Source organism: Capricornis sumatraensis, chromosome 3, assembly GCF_032405125.1.
Source record: "Capricornis sumatraensis isolate serow.1 chromosome 3, serow.2, whole genome shotgun sequence".
Classification (NCBI taxonomy): domain Eukaryota; kingdom Metazoa; phylum Chordata; class Mammalia; order Artiodactyla; family Bovidae; genus Capricornis; species Capricornis sumatraensis.
This window is the reverse complement of record NC_091071.1, coordinates 168,973,114-168,992,022: the sequence shown is the minus strand read 5'-3', so window position 1 is coordinate 168,992,022 and position 18,909 is coordinate 168,973,114. Positions and strand designations below refer to the sequence as shown.

Sequence of the window (18,909 nt, the reverse complement as noted above, 5' to 3'; positions counted from 1 at the left end):
TTTTTTACTGTTGAGTTGTAGGAATTCTTTATATATTCTGGATATTAACCCCTTGTCAGATATGTGATTTGCAAATATTTTCTCCCATTCTGTGGTGGCCTTTTCACTCTGTTGATCGTGTCCTTTGATGCATAAAAGCTTTGAATTTCTATGTAGTCCAGTTTATCTATTTTTTAATTTGTTGCTTTTGGTTTCGTGTCCCAGACTTTGTCACCAAATCTGGTGTCATGTAACTTTCCCCCTGTTTTCTTCTAAGAATTTTATAGTTTTAGCTCTTACATCTAGGTCTTTCATCCATTTTGAGTCAATTTTTAAATATGGTATGATATAAGGGTCCAATGTCATATCTACAACTTTTTGAAATAGGAAAAAAAAAAAAGAATTAGAAACCAACAGTAGGATTTTGAGATGTGGGGAGATAAAATTTATCTTCCTAGGAGTTCATATCTCAACCACTCTTGCTCTGCCCTCCAACTAGCCCCCACATGGCAGTCAGAATGATCTTTTGAGAAAACACATAAGTCAAACCCCATCATTCCCCTGCTTAAAAAGTGCAGCAATTTGTTCAGTGTCTGCCCCCTCCCTAAGATCATAAGTTTCAAGAAGTCAGACTGCCATCTTCACTTCTGTAGCCCTTCCTCAGTGCCAGCACATACCAGCTGCTCCACTGATACCTGTTGGATGCGTGAACAAACCTCAGCTTATAATAAGCTCACATTCTTTGACTTTTTCAAGGAATGTGGGGGAGGAAGGAAGTGGAGGAGGAAGGAAGGTAACAAGTACTGAGGGGCAGAACAGCAAAGTCATTACCAGCTGTTGGCACTAGACTTCCTGATTTAAATACCAGCCCTGCCATTTCATGGCTATGTGACCTTGGCAAATGGCTTCACCTCTTAGGTCTCAGGTTAAGGGATGGCAACACCTATTTGGATGATGAAAAGCAATTTGAACAGGAGGAACAGGCTGAGCAAGGGTGAGGTGTGGGGCTGAAAACAGTGGTAGGCAATCAATTACCTATAGACTGAACAGTGAGACCCTTAGTTCCCCAGCCTTTGTACCCTGCACAGCCAGGTGGCCACCCCTCCATTCTGCAGGAGGGTTTTTTCCTTGAAGAAGTTAACCTAGGGGGATGGAATTTGCAGCTGCAGACACAGGAAGGGTCACGGTGAGATACCAAAGGGAAAAAAATGGTTTTCCAGACCCCTTCTGCTACCAGGGGTAGCTCTGCTACCAGAATCCTGACAGCCAGAAGTGTGCTCTCCAGGGAGGAAATGGCAGGATTCTTTTCTGAAGCCCCCAAAGAAGGGAGCTACAGTCACTGATATGTAAGTGTTCCTAGAATAAAAGCCAGATCTCCATTCAGTCCACCTAGAATGAAGCACACCAGCTGACAGCCACTCACCAGCCCCCAGTGTTGTCAATTAATTAATTAGTGCTTCACTCAAATGCCAACCTTTAGGGACTTCCCTGGTGGTCTGGTGGCTAAGACTTCACACTCCCAATGCAGGGGGCCCAGATTTAATCCCTGGTCAGAGAATTAAACTCCACATGCTGCAACTAAAGAGCTGGCATACTGCAACGAAGATTGAGGATCCTGCATGCTACAGCTAAGACTTAAGACAGCCACATAAATAAATAAACACTAAAAAAGAGAAGGCCAACCTTTGATCACATATCACCAGATATCCAAGTCTCCGGGATAAAAGAGGGAGGCCAAAGCAGACAAATAAACAAAAATGTGTGAAGCAGATAGACCGTGCAGAGAGAAGGAAATACAAGACAAAAATTATTAGTATCCTCAGAGACAAAAGAGAAGATATTATGTTCTTGAAATAAGATGCTATAAATGCTATATAAAAAGGGATAATAAGAGAAGAAGAGGCACTGGGAAATAAAAATGGGAAATAAAATAACGTTTTTAAAAAGTCAATAGAAAGGTTGAGAGGTAATGAAAAGGAAATTTCCCAGAAGATGTACCACAAAGGCAGAAAATAAAAAAGAGAAAAAAGGAGACAATCAATCTAGGAGGCCCGATATCTGACTACCGGATTGTCCAGGGATTCCAGAGAAAGTGGAGGGGAGGAAATCACTGAAGAAATGATGAGAGGACGTTTTATACTGAAGGGCATAAACCTTTGGACTGAGAGGGCCCAGTAAAAATGAAAAAGAGCCATCTTACGGCATATCATCACAAATGTCAGAAATCTAGGAGGAAAGAGAAGGTCCTAGGACTTCCCTGGTGGTCCAGAGGTTAAGATTCCGTGCTGCCAATGCTGGGAACCCTGGGGTTCGATCCCTGGTCAGGGAACTAAGATGCCCCCATGCCCTCGGTGTGGCCTACAGCATTAAAAAGAATTAAATTTCAAAAAGAGAGAGAGAAAAGCTCCTAAAAGTTTCAGAGGTGGGAAGAATACACTACTACAAAACGTCAGAAATTAAAATGGTTTCAGACACCTCAGTGCCAACACTGGAAACTAGAAGATGAGGGAGCCGTGCCATCGATTTTCTGATGGAAGATGATTTCCAATCTACTATTTTATGTAGAGTCAAAGAAATCAGACGTGAGGATAGAAGAAAGACATTTGCTGGCTTGCCAGGGTGTAAAATTTTTCCTTCCTATGTACCCTTTCTTTAGGAAGTGACTACAGGATGTGCTCCACCAAAACAAGGGGATAAACCATGATAAACAAGACTTGTAATCCAGGAAACAGGTGCTCTAACGCAGGAGAACAGGTGTTCAGTGCTCTGAAAAGCAACCAGTTGCAGATTGAGAGAGGAGGAGGGAAGCTCCAGGAAGTGGATTCACTAGAGAAACAAAAGGAACTTGATAGATTATGTGAGTGCATGGAAAAGGCATTTTTGTGCGTCTGCTGGAGTGTTTGAAGAGATTTATCAATGTGTACACAGAACTAAGCAAATTAAAAAAAGAAGCAATTGTTTTTTCATCGAGGTACAGTTGTTTTACAGCGTTGTATTGGTTTCTGCTGTACAGCCAGCTTCGAGTATACCTATATTCCCTCTTGTCCCTGCCTCCCGTCTCCCCGAATCCCACCCATCTCGGTCATCACAGAGCGCCGAGCCGAGCTCCTTGCGTTATACAGCAGGTTCCCGCTATCTATTTCACACGTGGTGGTGTATAGATGTCAGGCCCCATCTCCCAGTTCATCCCACCCCCCTTCCCCCCAGCGTGTCCACACGTCTGTACTCTGTGTCTGTGTCTCTATTCCTGCCTTGCAGATAGGTTCATCTGTACCATTTTCCCAGATTCCACATATGTGCATTAATATATGATACTTGGTTTTCAAGAAGAGGCAGTTATTAACTCCACGAAAAACAAAAATTAGTACTAAAAAACAAATACAACTATAGTATACCATTTGGCTCAGCGTGGACAGTACCTACAAAGGCAGAAGAATGTAAGCCCTGGGGACTTCCCTGGTGGTCTGGCGGCTCTGACTCTGTGCTCCCAACACAGAGAGCCCAGGTTCAATCCCTGGTCAAGGAACTAGATCCCATATGCCACAACTAAAGAACTCACATGCCGTGATGAAGACTGAAGATCCTGTGTGCCACAGCTAAGACCTTGGCACAGCCAAAGAGATAAAATAAATGAATAATTTTTTAAAAAACCACGAATGTAAACCCTGGGAAAAAAATAAACTCTGGATATAAACTTGACTAAACAATTTTAAATTGTGGTAGAACTATATTGGGAGGATGGAGAGGAAGCTGGGTAGATGAAGAGAGGTGATCCTTATTTGCCATATTAAAGAGTTGTGGAGGACCTTAGTGGGGCTTTCCCTGGTGGCTCAGTAGTAAAGAATCCACCTGCAATGCAGGAGATGCAGGTTCGATCCCTGGGTTGGGAAGATCCCCTGGAGAAGGGCATGGCAACCCACTCCAGTGTTCTTGCATGGAAACCCCATGGACAGAGGCGTCTACAGTCCTTGGGGTTGCAAAAGAGTCTGACACGATTCAGCAACTAAACAACAAGGAGGAACTTAGTAGTATTCACTAATACTTGGTTCTCCCTCCTTCTGGGCACACAAAAGATTACTTTTCAGTCCCTTGCAATTGGATGGGGCCAATATAACTACTTCTGGAGAGTCAGCTTCAAGAGAAAGTGCTGTGTTGCAGCTAGACTGAAGCTTAGATGACTCTGTGTCTGTCCCCTCTCCCTCTGTGGTGGCCAAGGCAGCTTTGGGTTAAGATAGCAGAGCCGCAAGATTGAAGCAGGCTCGAACTGCCTCATCGAATATGGATGTCCTGGAGACACTGAATGGATTCTGCAAGGGTGAGAAATAAAGCTTTTTCCTGTGTGAAGCCATCGAGATGTTGGGATTGTCTGTTACTGGTGCATATTGTTGTTTAGTCACTAGGTCATGTCCAACTCTTAAAGCTCTATGCACTGTAGTCCCCCTAGGCTTCCCTGTCCATGGGATTTCTCAGGCAAGAATACTGGACTGGGTAGCCGTTTCCTTCTCCAGGGGATCTTCCCACCCAGGGATCGAACCCACGTCTCCTGCTCTGGCAGGCGGATTCTTTACCACTGAGCCACCAGGGAAGCCCATAACTTGACTTAACTGAACACAAACTTCAACAGCTACTGTCTAAAATAGATACATCAAGAAATAGACATTTAAACATATTATTTAGAATTATGGAGGTCATCACTAGAAGAATAAAAACATTAAAAGTGGTTGCTCTGGGGAGCAGGGCTGAGAAGTAAAGATAAGGTGGGGCAGAAGGGCAGCTGTTTTCATTATAGTGTCTTGGCACTAGGGCATTGTATTACACTGGCAGAAACCACGTGTATGCAGTCGGGAGGATTCCTGCCAAACCAACACAGTGGCTGGCTCTTCGGAGGGAGGGCATGCTAGAACGAACAAACGTCTGAGGGAACCACAGATGGGATTGGACAGCGTGGGCGGGCGCAGTGGGGAGGGAGGCCACCCAGAGGAAATGCCAGTGTGAGGAGTTTGGTTTTTATCCAGATGGCAATGGGAAGCCATGGAAGGATCATAAGGGATAGAGTAGAATCTGCCTGAGCAAACTCACCTTTACTGTGAGCATCCTGACTCACGTGGAGGATGAATGGTGGGGCAGGAGGCTGCTGTGATGGTCCCCGTGAAAGCGGAGGAGGCCTGGACTAAGACATCTGTACCACGGATGTTGATGGAGAAGCTGCTGTTCGTCTGGCAGGCCTGATGATACAGCAGGGTCCGAGATGGGGAACGTGCCCTACCTTCAGGGAGCTTACGTGGGTAAGAGAGGCAAAGGGGGAGCAAAGGAGATAAAAGTCAGGCAGTGGTTTGTACTTCGGTCTTCGTAAAGAAGACTGAAGCAGTGTAAGGAGATAGAGGGGTTTCCCTGGTGGGTCAGCAGTAAAGGAGTCGCGGGTTTGATCCCTGGGTTGGGAAGATCCCCTGGAGGAGGGCGTGGCAACCCACTCCAGTATTCTTGCCTGGTAAATCCCATGGACAGAGGAACCTGGCGGGCTACAGTCCGTGGAGTCGCAAAGAGTCAGACACAACCGAGTGACTTAGCATGCACGCACACAAGGCGATGGAGGGGAGAGAGGGTACCAAGATACTGAGGCAGCAGCTCTGAGGAGATATTTGAATAGAGTCCTGGATTAAGTGAAAGAATGGGGGACTTCCCTGATGGTCCAGTGGTTAAGACTCTGAGCTTCCAGTGCAGGGGCCTGGGTTCCATCCCTGGTCAGGGATCCCTGGTGCTGCAACTAAGACCTCACTTGCTGCAACCAAAAATAAAGATTCTGCATGCTGCAACTAAGACCCAACACAGCCACACAAAAAAAAAGAAGAAGAAGGAACAAGCCATGCAAAATATGGAGGATGGGGGTTCTGGGCTGAGTGGTCTGGTGGCCCTGAGGTGGGATGGGCTTGATGTGGCCAAGGTACAGCAAAGAGGCTGCTGTGGGGCGGGGGCGGGGAGGGCGGAGAAGGGACATCCACCAGGAGGAAGGTTCTGGGAGCTGAGGCCTGAGAGGCGGTAGGGGAGAGGGCTTTGAGGAGCTCCTAGGGGACTGAGAATCCCATGGACAGAGGAGCCTGGCGGACTACAGTCCAAGCGGTCTCAAGAGTCGGACATGACTTAGCGGCTAAACCTCCATCCCTAGGGGGCTGAGAGCCGTCAAGTGGCAGGACTGGTACTGAGGAGGCAAGGAGGACCTGGCTTGGTGGCCAGTGAGGTTCCCCCTCCCTCTACCGGGGCCCCAGCGACCCCCAGAGTCGGCTGCGCCTCAGCCCTGTCTGGGCCAGCTACAGCAGCTTCATCACCCACTCCCCTTATCCTGGCCCCCTCTGGGAATTTTTTTTTTTTCCCCCTCTGGGAATTGAAGGATCCTTCACAAATCAAAATAGCAGGCAGAGAACAGCCTCTAATTGTTCTGCGTAAAAGAAGTGAAATTAGACGAGTCAGCTGTGGGGTTGAGACCGCCTCCCACACAGCTGTGATCCCGCACCGCTGAAGGCAGACTTCCCGAGACTTGCAATTCTGCTGTCTCCGAGCAAAACTTTTTGCTTCTCCAGCCCCAGGGCAAATGACAGCTATTTCGGGAGGAAGTGAGACAGCTGCTGGCCCTGGAGGACAATGAGAGTCCTTTTTTTTCTTAAAACCAAAAAAGAAAAAAAAAAAAGAAAATCAATCACTTTGTGAAGGAGCAACCTTGGGTGATGTGAGTTCGTTCAGTCATTCAAAACACTGGGCGTGCTCATCCTGGGGTCACCAGACTCGGCCGCTGTCAGGCAGGTTCGGCCCAGAGGAACAGAGGTGCGCGGTGTGGCTCCAGCCTTGGTGGAGCGGGGAGAGAGCACTATCTGGACGCCAGGAGGGCCAAGTTCTCAGCTTGGTCCGCCATGGTCGCTCTGTGGCCTCGGATCAGTTTCTCACCTCCCCTCAGCCTGGGCTTTAGGCTGCATTGTGGTTGCTTAGTCTTTCAGTTGTGTCCGTCTCTTTCAGACCTCACGGACTGTAGCCCACCAGGCTCCTCTGTCCATGGGGTTTCCCAGGCAAGAATATTGGAGTGGGTTGTCATTTTTTCCTCCAAGGAAACTTCCTGAAGCAGGGATCAAACCTATGTCTCCTGCATTGGCAGGTATTCTTTACCACTGAGCCACCAGGGAAGCCCTTTAGGGGCTTCCCAAGCATTAAAGTCCATGAGAAGCACGCACGTGTGTGTGTGTGTGTGTGTGTGTGTGTGTGTGTGTGGTGTGTGGTGTGTGTGGTGTGTGGTTGAAGATGAAGATTCCCCAGGCCCGATTTCCAGAGATTAAGACTGAGAAGATCTGGGGTGGGGTGCGGTCTAAGAATCTGCACTTCTCACAGACTCTTCTGGTAATTCCCTCCGGAGTCCCTGGACCACAGGGTAGTAAAAACTTTCCCTCAATCTCTTTGGGCTCTTCTTGCTCTGAAATTTGAAGAGTTGCTCATGCAACCCTCCCCTGGGTTTCTCAGATCATTCCAGGATCATGGAAGGTATCCTTACCCCTGCCTTTGTGTCTGTGTGTTCCTGTGATGATCACGCTGCACAGGGACGGTCTGTTTCAGTGTATTTAGCCTCCTCCAGGCTACCTGGTGCCCAGCCTGGGCCTCAGTACAAGAGAGGTCATGACTGTAAATGTTGGCCCAACAAGAGGCCAGCTGTAGGGCTGGCAGCTTGGCAGCAAGTAGACCAAGGAAGGATGCTGCTGAGCTCTGAGTGCCCGGCATGGCTGCAGACATCTGGTTTGGACAGCTGGACTCGTGGCCTGGGTCAGGTGTGTGACTCTGTCACCTGCTTCCCTTGCCTGCGGCTGAGGAAGTCCAGCCACCTGGGGCTAAGGTGGCCTTGATAGGCCCACCGACTGGGAGCCCTGGTCAACCCTGGAGAACACCCAGGCAGTCTGAGGCCCCAGCCAGTTTGTCTCGGCTTCTTCAGAGTTGGCTAATCATATTCCCCAAAGGCCAGATCAGTGGCAGAGGCCAGAGGGTCAGGTCACTCTGGCCTAGCCCCCAGCTTCATTTTTATATATGGAGAATAATAACAGCTGTCATATACTGAGCACTTACCGTGCTCTGAGCTCAGGGCTAAACGCTCTATCATCTGTTATTAAATTTTATAACAGCCCTATGAGGTTGGTAAAAGTATCGCTCTTTTTTTTTTTCTTAACAATATGGACACCAGGGCTTAGAGAGGTCAAGTTACTAGCCCAGAGTCACTCAGCTAATAAATAGTAGAGGCAGTATTAGAACTGAGACCTGTTTTCCTCTGGAGCCCAGTTTTATATGTAAGCATATTGCGTAGAACCCCTGAGAAGATAAGGGCTTTTCCTTGAGTACCTTCTTACTAAAATTACTCCCTGCTGGAGAACTCCTTTTGAATCTGTTATAGTGGAAAAGGAGTGATGCTGAATCAGATAGGGTTCTAGTCCCACCTCTGCCCTTTCCTGTCACTTTGGGTCAGTCATTCCCCTCCGTAAGTTTCATGTGAAACTGAAATCCGTGAAATGGAACAATTATATATGCACTTGCTTTTAAGGTACACTAAGATGAAGACGGCCACCAACATCTACATTTTCAACCTGGCCTTGGCAGACGCCCTGGCCACCAGCACACTGCCCTTCCAGAGTGCCAAGTACCTGATGGAGACATGGCCCTTTGGGGAGCTGCTCTGCAAGGTCGTGCTGTCCATTGACTACTACAACATGTTCACCAGCATCTTCACGCTCACCATGATGAGCGTTGACCGCTACATTGCCGTCTGCCACCCCGTCAAGGCCCTGGACTTCCGCACCCCTGCCAAGGCCAAGCTGATCAACATCTGCATCTGGGTCCTGGCCTCCGGTGTCGGTGTACCCATCATGGTCATGGCTGTGACCCGCCCCCGGGGTGAGTGAGGAGGGGAGCCTTGGTACGGATCACTGACCACGGGAGGCAGCACACAGGCTGCTGTGGGTTTGTAGACCTTTTACCAGGGTGGGTGTAGGTGGATCACCAATGGAGTGTGGGTTGCTGATCAATGAAAGGGTGGATGGCTGGCCAGTGGGAGTGTGAATAATCAACCAATGGGAATGTGAGTGGTGGACTGATGGGAGAATGAATGACTGGTCAGTGGTCATATGGGTGGTTGGCCAAAGAAATTTTATGAATGGGATTATGGATGGCCAGATGTGTGGCTGGATAGCCAGTGGGGAGAGGGTGACCAGTGAGCAGTGGGGGCCATAAGATCTGCAATCCCATCCCAAACTCCCTTCCACCCCATTGGCCCAGATGACCAAAGCAAGGCCTAGAGAATGGCCTGCATAGAATGACAGGCACATTTCCTCAGAGTAAAATGCTGTACTAATTAGTGTAGTATAGTAGCTACCTGTATCAGTCAGGGTGGCTGCTGTAACAACAGCCATAGCTTAACGCAATAGAAGTCTATTTCTCACTCACATCACAGTCCAGTGTAAGTGGAGGAGGGGCTCTACTCCACACAGTCAATCAGGGATCCAGCCTCCAAATGATGGTTTGGGCTACAGTGTGCTGGCATCTGGGTTTCCATGGTGGCTCAAAGAATAAAGAATCCACCTGCAATGCAGGAGACGAGGGTTGATCCCGAGGTCAGGCAGATCCCCTGGAGGTGGGCATGGCAACCCACTCCAGTATTCTTGCTTGGAGAATCCCATGGACAGAGGAGCCTGGCAGGCTACAGTCCATGAGGTCACAAAGAGTCAGACACGACTGAAGCGACTGAGCACACACGCACGCACTAGCCTCTGGCCAGCAGATGAATGAGGGAGTGGTGTAAATGCAGGGCCCATTACTTCCTAGTGATAGCTGGTTAGTTGTTGTTGTTTTAGTCATGTCCGACTCTTTTGTGATCCCATGGACTGTAGTCCTGCCAGGCTCCTCTGCCCATGGGATTTCCCAGGCAATAATACCAGAGTAGGTGGCTATTTCCTTCTCTAGGGGATCCTGTATTGGCAGGCGAATTACCAGTGAGCCACATGGGAAATCCAGTGATAGCTGGTTACATGACCCCAACTTGATATAAATGGGAAAAGTAATTTAGCAGCAGCAAAGACACTGGTCACTAACCTCTCTTGACCCACGCTCTGTCATGGGGTGTTGAAAAGATTAAATGAGATGATAGGTTGTGAAACACTTAGGACAAGGCCTGGCTCATTGTCAAGGTCCAATAAATAGCAGCTATTAGAATATTTGAGCCTGTGAGATAGACAAGGCAGGGACTCCTACTTCCATTGGACTGAAAGCAAACTGAGAATCAGAGAGGTCAGGTGATTTATTTAGCAGACATTTGGTAGAATCTGGGCTAGAACCCAAGGTTCCTGTCCCCATAACTGTTGCTCCTTTTGCCGCCAGGGTGAAGGTTTGCACTGTTGTAGGAGAGGGACGGGCTTGGTGGGGAGTTTCTTGGCCACCTCGACCCTCACAAGGGTAGAGGTCTCCTGCCCTTATATAGTCTCTGAGTGATTTGACTCAGCAACTGGACCTCATTCCTCACTGTCAGCCTTCGGTTTACAGGCCATTAACTTCAGCCCTTCTGGGGGCTGGGCCAGATGGGCCTCCTCATCCCCCGCCCCCTACTCTCTTTCTCTCTCATACACACACACACATTCACACACATACACTCACTCCCTAAGTGTGTGCCATTGGCATTCAGTTCTATAAGCTTCTTGCTGTGTGACCTTGGACAAGCGCTATTCCCTCTGGGCCTGCTTCTGCCATCTGTATCATGAAAGTCCTTGGGTCCAGTTGTGGCTGGTGGTCCTGCCAGCCTGATATCCTGTGGACCCACTCTGTCTGTGGACCCCAGCCCCTTTCTTACAGCTCTCAGGCTCCAAGTCCCCTGGATGGGTCCTCAGATTCCGGGATCCCACGAGGTCCTGGGAGCCCCCTGGGCCAGCCTCAGCCCTGTGTCTGAGTCCCATAACATCCCCAAGGTGCTCATGCAGCCTGAGCCCACACTCCAGGAGAAGGGAGCTTATTCCATCCCCTCTTATCTGTGGACAAGAGTGGCAGTCAGAACGTTCTTGACATGAAGCTGAGATCTGCGTCCTTGGCAGATCTGCGTCCTAGCTCTGACCCCTGGGTCCCACGTTTCTGCCCTGTGAGTGCGCCAAGTGTTTGAACCATTCTGTGCTAAATGCTTTCCACACCATGGCCCATTTGATCCTCACAACAACCCTATGAGTTTAGGTACTGTTGTTAGTCCCACTTTATGGAAACTCTGGTAGAGGTTGAACAATCTGCCCAGGCCACATCACACAGTTAGCACGGCCTGAGTCCCACTCTTAACACATGCTCTCTAAGTCAATCTTAGCAGTACTGTCCCCACTGGAGCTACTTTGCAAATGTGTGCAGAGTTTTCAGTTATCATCATGATAGACATTTAGTGGGCTTGAGCTAAGTTCTATCATTATATCATGGCTCCCCACGGCACATAAGCTGATAAAGGGACTGGGAGAAACTATAGAAAACAGACCTCCTTGGTTAGGGCCAGTTTGCTGGGGTCTTGAAGGATGAGTAGGAGTTCACCAAGTGCAGAAGTGATGGAGGACATTGCAGGGAGAAGAATCGAAAAGGCCAGGAGGAGGCAAGCAGGGCTTGGCTAAGCCGAGAAGGGTGGGTGAGCAGGGAGACGAAGTCCTTGGGCCCACCAGCCCCTCACCCAGTGTCCTTCCTTTTTCCCTGGCTCAGAAGGAGCAGTGGTGTGCATGCTCCAGTTCCCCAACCCCAGCTGGTACTGGGACACGGTGACCAAGATCTGCGTGTTCCTCTTCGCCTTCGTCGTGCCCATCCTGGTCATCACCGTGTGCTACGGCCTCATGCTGCTGCGCCTGCGCAGCGTGCGCCTGCTTTCGGGCTCCAAGGAGAAGGACCGCAGTCTGCGGCGCATCACCCGCATGGTGCTGGTGGTGGTGGGCGCCTTCGTGGTGTGCTGGGCCCCCATCCACATCTTCGTCATCGTCTGGACGCTGGTGGACATCGACCGCCGCGACCCGCTCGTGGTGGCCGCGCTGCACCTGTGCATCGCGCTTGGCTACGCCAACAGCAGCCTCAACCCCGTGCTCTACGCCTTCCTCGACGAGAACTTCAAGCGCTGCTTCCGCCAGCTCTGCCGCATGCCCTGCGGCCGCCGGGAGCCCAGCAGCTTCAGCCGCGCCCGCGAAGCCACGGCCCGCGAACGGGTCACCGCCTGCACCCCGTCCGACGGCCCCGGCGGTGGCGCAGCCGCCTGACCCGGGGCCGGCCGGCCCGCCACGCGCCCCTCCGGAGGGACCCGGCGGTTAGGCGGAGTCCTAGTGGGGGCGGGGGCCACGACGCGGGGTGGGGCGGGCGGGGTCCCTACCGTGGGGTGGATCGCTGGTCTGGGATGGGCTGGGAGTGGGCCGGACGGCGGGGCGATGCCTCTAGGCCGAGCTCAAGGTCAAAGGCTTTGGGTTGGGGCAGGGGGAGCTCGCTAGCCCAGGGGAGTGGACCTGTGGCTCTGGGATTGGGCGGCTAAATGGGGGCCCCTTCCACGAGTTCTAGTTGGAGCTGGGTTGGCGGCAGTGAGAGTCTGGTCTGAGACCCGGCCCAGGACCGAGGAGGACCGGTGCTGAGGACGGTAGAATCGAGCTTCAAGATCGGCCCTAGTGTGATGGGGAGGGGCCTCCTGTGGGGCTGAGTTGAAGAACGAGACCGTGAGGCTGACGCTCCAGCTCCGGACGGGGCTGGGAGAGAGGGCCCGTGTACAAACTATGGGGCCGCAGCTTGGGGTCGAGTCCCAGCCCAAAGTTCCAGAAAGGGGCGGGGCTCGCCGAAGTCCAGGCCCAGTTTGCCATTTTTATGAACGAAGAGAAAATAAACTAGAAACGATACACCTTTTCTCTCCTCGACAGTCGTTTCCCTGGAAGGGGCAGGGGAGGTGCAGCATCGAAGTGGAGCTTGAGATGGGACAGTGGAGTTGCGGGACAGGGTAGCAAGCAAGAGGGGCCTCAGCTGGGGCGGGGTCCCCACGGGGAGGAGTCAGGAGGGCTTGCGGATCCCAAACCAGAGCTGCCAGTCGGCCTCTGTGCCAAAGGCTGGTGAGGGGGGCTGAGGCAGAGGGAGGGGGCTTCTACTTTGAAGTTAGGTCCTTAAGCCACAGGGAGGACACTTTGGGAGTCCCCACGGCTGTGGCTTCTCTGGCCCAGGCGCTGGAGGACAGAGGGCCACGCTAATAGCTCCCAGAGTGTAGGAGGCCCCTGGCTCTGGGTGTGTGTGTGGGGAGATGGTTTCTAAAGCACCAGGGTGGCATTTTCCTCCTCTCAGACACTGGCACCCTGATAAGAACCTCCAAGAAATCCTCTCTCCCTTCTCCCAACATCTGCCTACTACACCCAGTATGTCTGATGAATTGCATCCTGGCCCTGGGACCTGACTTGGAAGGGACTGGGGAGAAGAAGGCTTTTCTAACTGCAGTGCAGGCATCAGTCTGTGTCCCCAGGTCCCCACCCCCTGCGTGAGCTGCCCCATTCAAGCTGCTGAGGGTCAGGTCCACCAGAGTTAGGCATAGAAGTTTTCCTTTTCGTTTGGCATTTTATTCCGGCATCCCCAGATCTTTGCTTCCCCCTCTATCAGGGTCTGGTCTGTTCTCTGTGTCCCCCACCTCAAACTTCGTCTCCACCATCCCCCCAACCTCTCCCCTCTCTCCACAACACTACCTCGATCACATACACCCTGACTCCCTATTGAAGCTGTGTGCTGACATCTTTGTAAAAACAAATTTAATTTTCTTCCCTTTTTGGGACAGATGGAAAGAAATTGACGTCTTTGTCTCAAACAGGGGGAAAAAAAAAAGATATACCTCTTCTCTCTTTGACAGTCATTTCCTTGGAACAAAAGCCTTTCTCCTCTCTGGGAGGCTGTCACTCCAGCAGGGGCTGAACTAGCATTCTGGGGGTTGGGGTTCAGGCACCAAGGTGGGCTTGGGAACAAGAGGGGCAGGGGTGCCCTTAGTGGGCAAAACATAGTCACCTTCTCAGGATGAGAAGCCCCAGACCTGGGAATGTCCTTCCTTCAAGAAGTGGCTCCACTAGTGCCCTGGAAGATGTTGGATCGTAGCCAGCACTCCAATCAGACTGCTAAGCCACCAAGGCCTGGGGTCCCCATCCACCTGGATCAAATGGAGCTTGTGACTATAAAGATCTCTGTGTCTGAATGGGGTGGGGGTTCAGCAAGGCAGGGGACACATTCCAGGACACTTGTTATTATCACTTGGGACCCCTCCTGCTAGTGCCTTCTGGAGATGTCATAGAAAGGGGACAATTTAGGAACCAGGGAAGACTCTTGAAGGAGGCGACATTGGAGCCAGGGCTGTTTATTCTCCTTGCAAAGACTGGGTCCCCTTCAACCCCTCCAGGACAGGTCTGTCTTGAGGCTGCTCTGGACCCAGTCACTGCCATTTCTTGCGGCTGTCTGGATCTGCCTGCTTGTTACCAGTCCTGGTATATAATTTTGTCTTGGCATCAGCAGGGGCTGGGTCCTGACCATGTGCATTTAAGGTAAAGCAAACGTGTTGAAATCTGCTTCCTGTGCACACTGGGCACTGAGACTCAGAAGTGAGTCCAGTATGGCCCCATCCTCAGAAGGTCTGAGCCTATGCTTGGACCAAAGCATAAATGAATCTTTGCATCTCAGTGTGATGCATGCGGGGTGATAGGGAGCCCCAGGATGGGCGAGGGTGTCACAGGGAAGTGCCTTTTCTAGCTTTTTACTGAAACCCATATTTGTAGCAATTCTGAGAAGGGTGGAAAGGGTCAGAGGGCCTTAAAGGATGACTAGGACTTAGCCACCAAGAAGAGAGAGCAGTGTGTGCAAAAGCACAGAATGATCAAGCGCTTGGTAAACCCAAGAAGTTGTGTGCAGTGGAAGCGTGGGGCCCAGTCAAATGCTTCTGTGTGCTAGCCCCCATGCCATGAGCTTGATGCCCATCATTTCTCTGGTCCATGACAGCCCGGTGGAGCGAGTAATACTGCCTTTATTTTAAACAAGAAGTCAGGCTCAGAGAGGTCAACCACTTACCCCTAATTCACAGAGCCCATTTGTGGTAGCAGAACTCAAGTCAGTGGAACTCCAGGGTCCAAGTTTTCAGTGAATTCCAAGCATCATTGAAGTAGAAGAGCCTTAGTAGCCAGTATCCTGGGGTGAAGTTTTTGAAATCTTAAAACTAAATGAAAAAATCTGAGGGAAAAGGGCAATTTTCCGTGAACTTTTGTTCCTCCTGAAGCTCTCCAAATCTTCAAGTTTCAAAGTGTATTGTGCATGGTTCATTTTAAAGCTGCAAATTGACAATGTAATTCTAGATCATCACCGGGCTTTCAAAGCGGTGGAGTAGGTCTGATTTCCTACAAAATTTCCACTCCTCTTTTCAAGAGGTGGGAGGAAAGTTTTTGCTTCTGGTTTCAAAATGTCCTACAATTTCATATCTCTTCTTGTAATAGAAGTAGTGGTTAAAGCTGGAGTCAGAGCTTGGTTTCCCTTCTCTGTGTCCCAGTTTCCTCATCTGTAGAATGGACTTCCTTCATGGGATTGTTGTGAGGATTTAATGAATTAATATATGTACAGGGCCCAGCACATGAGCTATTAACATGTGGAAAGTATCCATTATTACTCAAAAGTAGAGTTGCTGTGCGAGGTCAGAGCTGGAGACCCAGATGGAAAAGGAGGTGAGCTTTCAGGGGTAGTGATGAAGAGAGCAGAGATGGGGGACCCAGCCTGGGGATCCCCTGCTTTTTAGGCTCAGGCGCCACTATGGAGAGTGAGAAGCTGCCAGAGAGGCAGGAGGAGGATGGGTTGAATGTGCTACCATGGAAACCGGAGGAGGAGGGCGTTCCCAGGGGGAGGGAGTGATGGATAATGTCAAGTGTCATGTAAGAGAGGTTGGGTGGGGAGGGCAGGAGAGTGAAGGGAGTAAACTGGAGCCTACAGGTTCAGTCTTTGGTGTGGCCTGGAAGCCTCGACAGTGGATTCAGAAATCAGCTCTGACGTTAGCTGTCTGGCTGTGTGACCTCTGTAAAGAATTTGCCCCCTCTGTGCTTCTGCTTCCTCCTAGACGTAAGACAAGGGAATGAGTCAGCCTCTAATAACGATGCTCAGTTTCTAATAAGTGTCCTGATTTTGACGGATTCTTGACCACTTCTAGCATTAGGATCTTAAGCAAGTCGCTTCACTTCCAAGTGCCCTCTCTGAAGGAAAGACAGGGCACACAAAAAGTGAAAGTGTTAGTCGCTCAGTCGTGCCCGACTCTTTTCGACCCCATGGACTGCAGCCCACCGGGCTCCTATGTTCATGGGGTTTTCCAGGCAAGGATACTGAAGTGGGTTGCCATTTCCTTTTCCAGGGGATCTTCCCGACCCAGGGATCAAACCTGAGTCTCCTGCGCTGCAGGCAGATTCTTTACCGACTGAGCCACCAGGGCGCGTAGTAGGCCTCCAAGCCAGGGTTCTCCTATAATAAGAATGGGGGTGCCAGAGGCTGCTGTCTAGGGAGGTTTGCTTGGCTTGGAATTTGAGATGTTCCCCAACATGAAGAGGGGTCACCATGTCCTAAGAGGGGAGGAGCAACAGTCCAGGTTGGGCCTCTGCTGGGCCCCTGGCCCAAGACCAGCCCCTTGGTCGTCAGCAGCAGATCCTCAGCCTGGCCTCTGCCTGCCTTCCCGCCTAGCAACTACCGCAGATCCAGGCTGGGAGTCAGCTCAGGGGCTCCAAAACCCCTAGGAAGTGGTCCCCTTGGATCCTGACTTTAGGACTCACACACACACACACACACACACACCCTTTTCTCTTATCATTTATTTACTCATCATCATCTCTCCCTTTATTTCATTTCTGGGCACTGCGCACATAGTACAGTCAGGGCAGGTGATGGGTGAGGAGTCTCTAGTAGGGGCTCAAATTGCAGGCTGGGTGGTTCTCGGGGCGGGCAGCTTGGAAATTCAGAATGGTAGCCGGAGGGGAGCTGATGCGGTCAGGATGGACCTCCTGATGGAGCAGAGCGCTAGGCTTGGGGCTTGCTCAGTCTCTGGTTCATCAGCGGCACCTGTCACGAGCCCCACCTGTGTGCAGCTCTTCCGGGACACGGAGTGCCTTCGCATCCCCATCTCGGTGAGAAGCCAGTGTCATCACAACAGGGAATACAGACAGCACATAGGGCCCTTTGTTGTTCTAGGCACTAGACGTGGGGTAACACTTCATCTTCACATCATAACTATGAATAGGCATTACTGTTACCCCTATTTTACAGGTGAGAAAGCTGAGGCTCAGAGAGGGCAATGACTTGCCTAAGGCCACACAGCTGGTCCATGGCTGGTCCAGCTAGAATGCTGTCTTGGGTCTGTCAAGTCCCCTTCCTCTGCTTGCTTGACTCCCAAACAGACACTCTGTGATCACACGAAGGGGTACTAGGGAGACCCTCACGTCCAGCTCACAAGTGTGAACGGAGCACCCTCCCTGGTAGGCTTTGTGTCTCATCACCTGGGCAGCAGGGGCATCAGCTGGCCGCCCGAGAAACTGCTCTGACTTTGGCAGTGGCTTCTCTCCCGTCCAGCCCCCACCCCCCCCAACCCCCCCCGCCCCCCGCCTCAGAAGACTGCTTTGTCCTGTGAATTTCTGGACTGCCTACCATGTCTGTGCTGTGTGACCTCGGGAAGTCCCTTCACTCCTTAAGCCCATTTTGTCCATCGTGGATGATGCTGCGCCCCTGGTAAGAAGTTGTGGGGATTTACAAAGAAGCTATGAGTGAAGGACCTGTCTGTCTTGGTCACACAAGCGTTCCTGGAAACTGAACTGCAACGACACACAGTAGTTGTTCTACTGAGTGGAGGAGAGAGGTGCTTGGCGTGCAGTGAGTGCTCAAAAAATGGAGCTTTTTAACATTATCTAATGTTCCTGTTGATCCCTGCTCCGACCCCGTCTCTGAATGCTGTAGGTTGGTCAGGAGCAAAGAACTTTCCTTTTTAGCCATCTGCTTGAGTTTGAGTTTCAGAAGGTGGGACAGCACACACTGGAGAAGCAAACTTCGAGAGGATGTCTTCTCCCCAAGTACCGTCGACAGAGCTGTCTCCCTGGGTCCTCGCTGGGTCTCCGAGACCCTAGATTGGGGCACAGCCTGGGAGGGAAGATATGTCCCCAGGTGGCACTGGCCTGGGCCTCCTGGCTTGCATGGTTGAGTCACGGGGATGGAGTCCCCGGGCAGGTGTCAGTGCAGGCGACATCCATCCAATGGGCTCATCTTCTAGAGTCTCCTCTTGAAACGAGTCTCAAGCCAGTAGACAGGGAACATGGGTTTGACTCTCCATCTCCCACTTGCTGTGTGCCCCTGAGCAGGGCTCTGTCCCTCTCTGAGGGACATGGCTTGATGGATTCTGAGGGCACTGCCTTCCTGGGAGAGAAAGAGATGTTTCCCTCATGTTCTTTGATCCCAGAAACAGACATCTATTGATAAAATGCCCTGGGCATTTGCCAGAAACTGGGAGAACCAGAGTCCCTCTAGGGGTCCAGTGTGTGTCACTGGAGTTGGCCCCCTTTGTGGGTGAGGGAGGCAGGTGTGCCAGAAACGAAGCTTGACTCAGACACCTGGCTTTTGCCTCTCCCAGGTTCCATTTGGGGACCAAGGAACCAACTTTCTGTTTTCCCAATAAAGTGAGCCCTGTTCTCAGTGTCTGCAATCTCTGGCTGTTTCTTTTGCTCACCCACTGTGATCCTCTCATGAGGGGAGCCCAGTTTGTGGGGGGATGACCTAGACCTGCCCGCTCACAGAGGGGAAAGTATAGCCCCACCCTCAGGACCTGACTCAGAGGGTGACGTGACACTGTCCTGAAGGACCCCATCTGGGACTTCCCTGGTGGTCCAGTGGTGAAGAATGCAGGGGACATGG

The 18,909-nt window shown here is 51.1% G+C and overlaps 1 protein-coding gene across 1 annotated transcript in view; it reads left to right on the top strand.

Moving 5' to 3' along the window:
- Positions 1-12,251, top strand: part of OPRD1 (opioid receptor delta 1) — a 42,937-nt gene extending 30,686 nt beyond the window's left edge. The window contains exons 2-3 of the mRNA XM_068968149.1: positions 8,543-8,892; positions 11,710-12,251. Coding sequence (XP_068824250.1) covers positions 8,543-8,892; positions 11,710-12,251 — 892 coding nt within the window. The remainder of the gene's footprint in view (positions 1-8,542; positions 8,893-11,709) is intronic.
- The last annotated feature ends 6,658 nt before the right edge of the window (positions 12,252-18,909 follow it).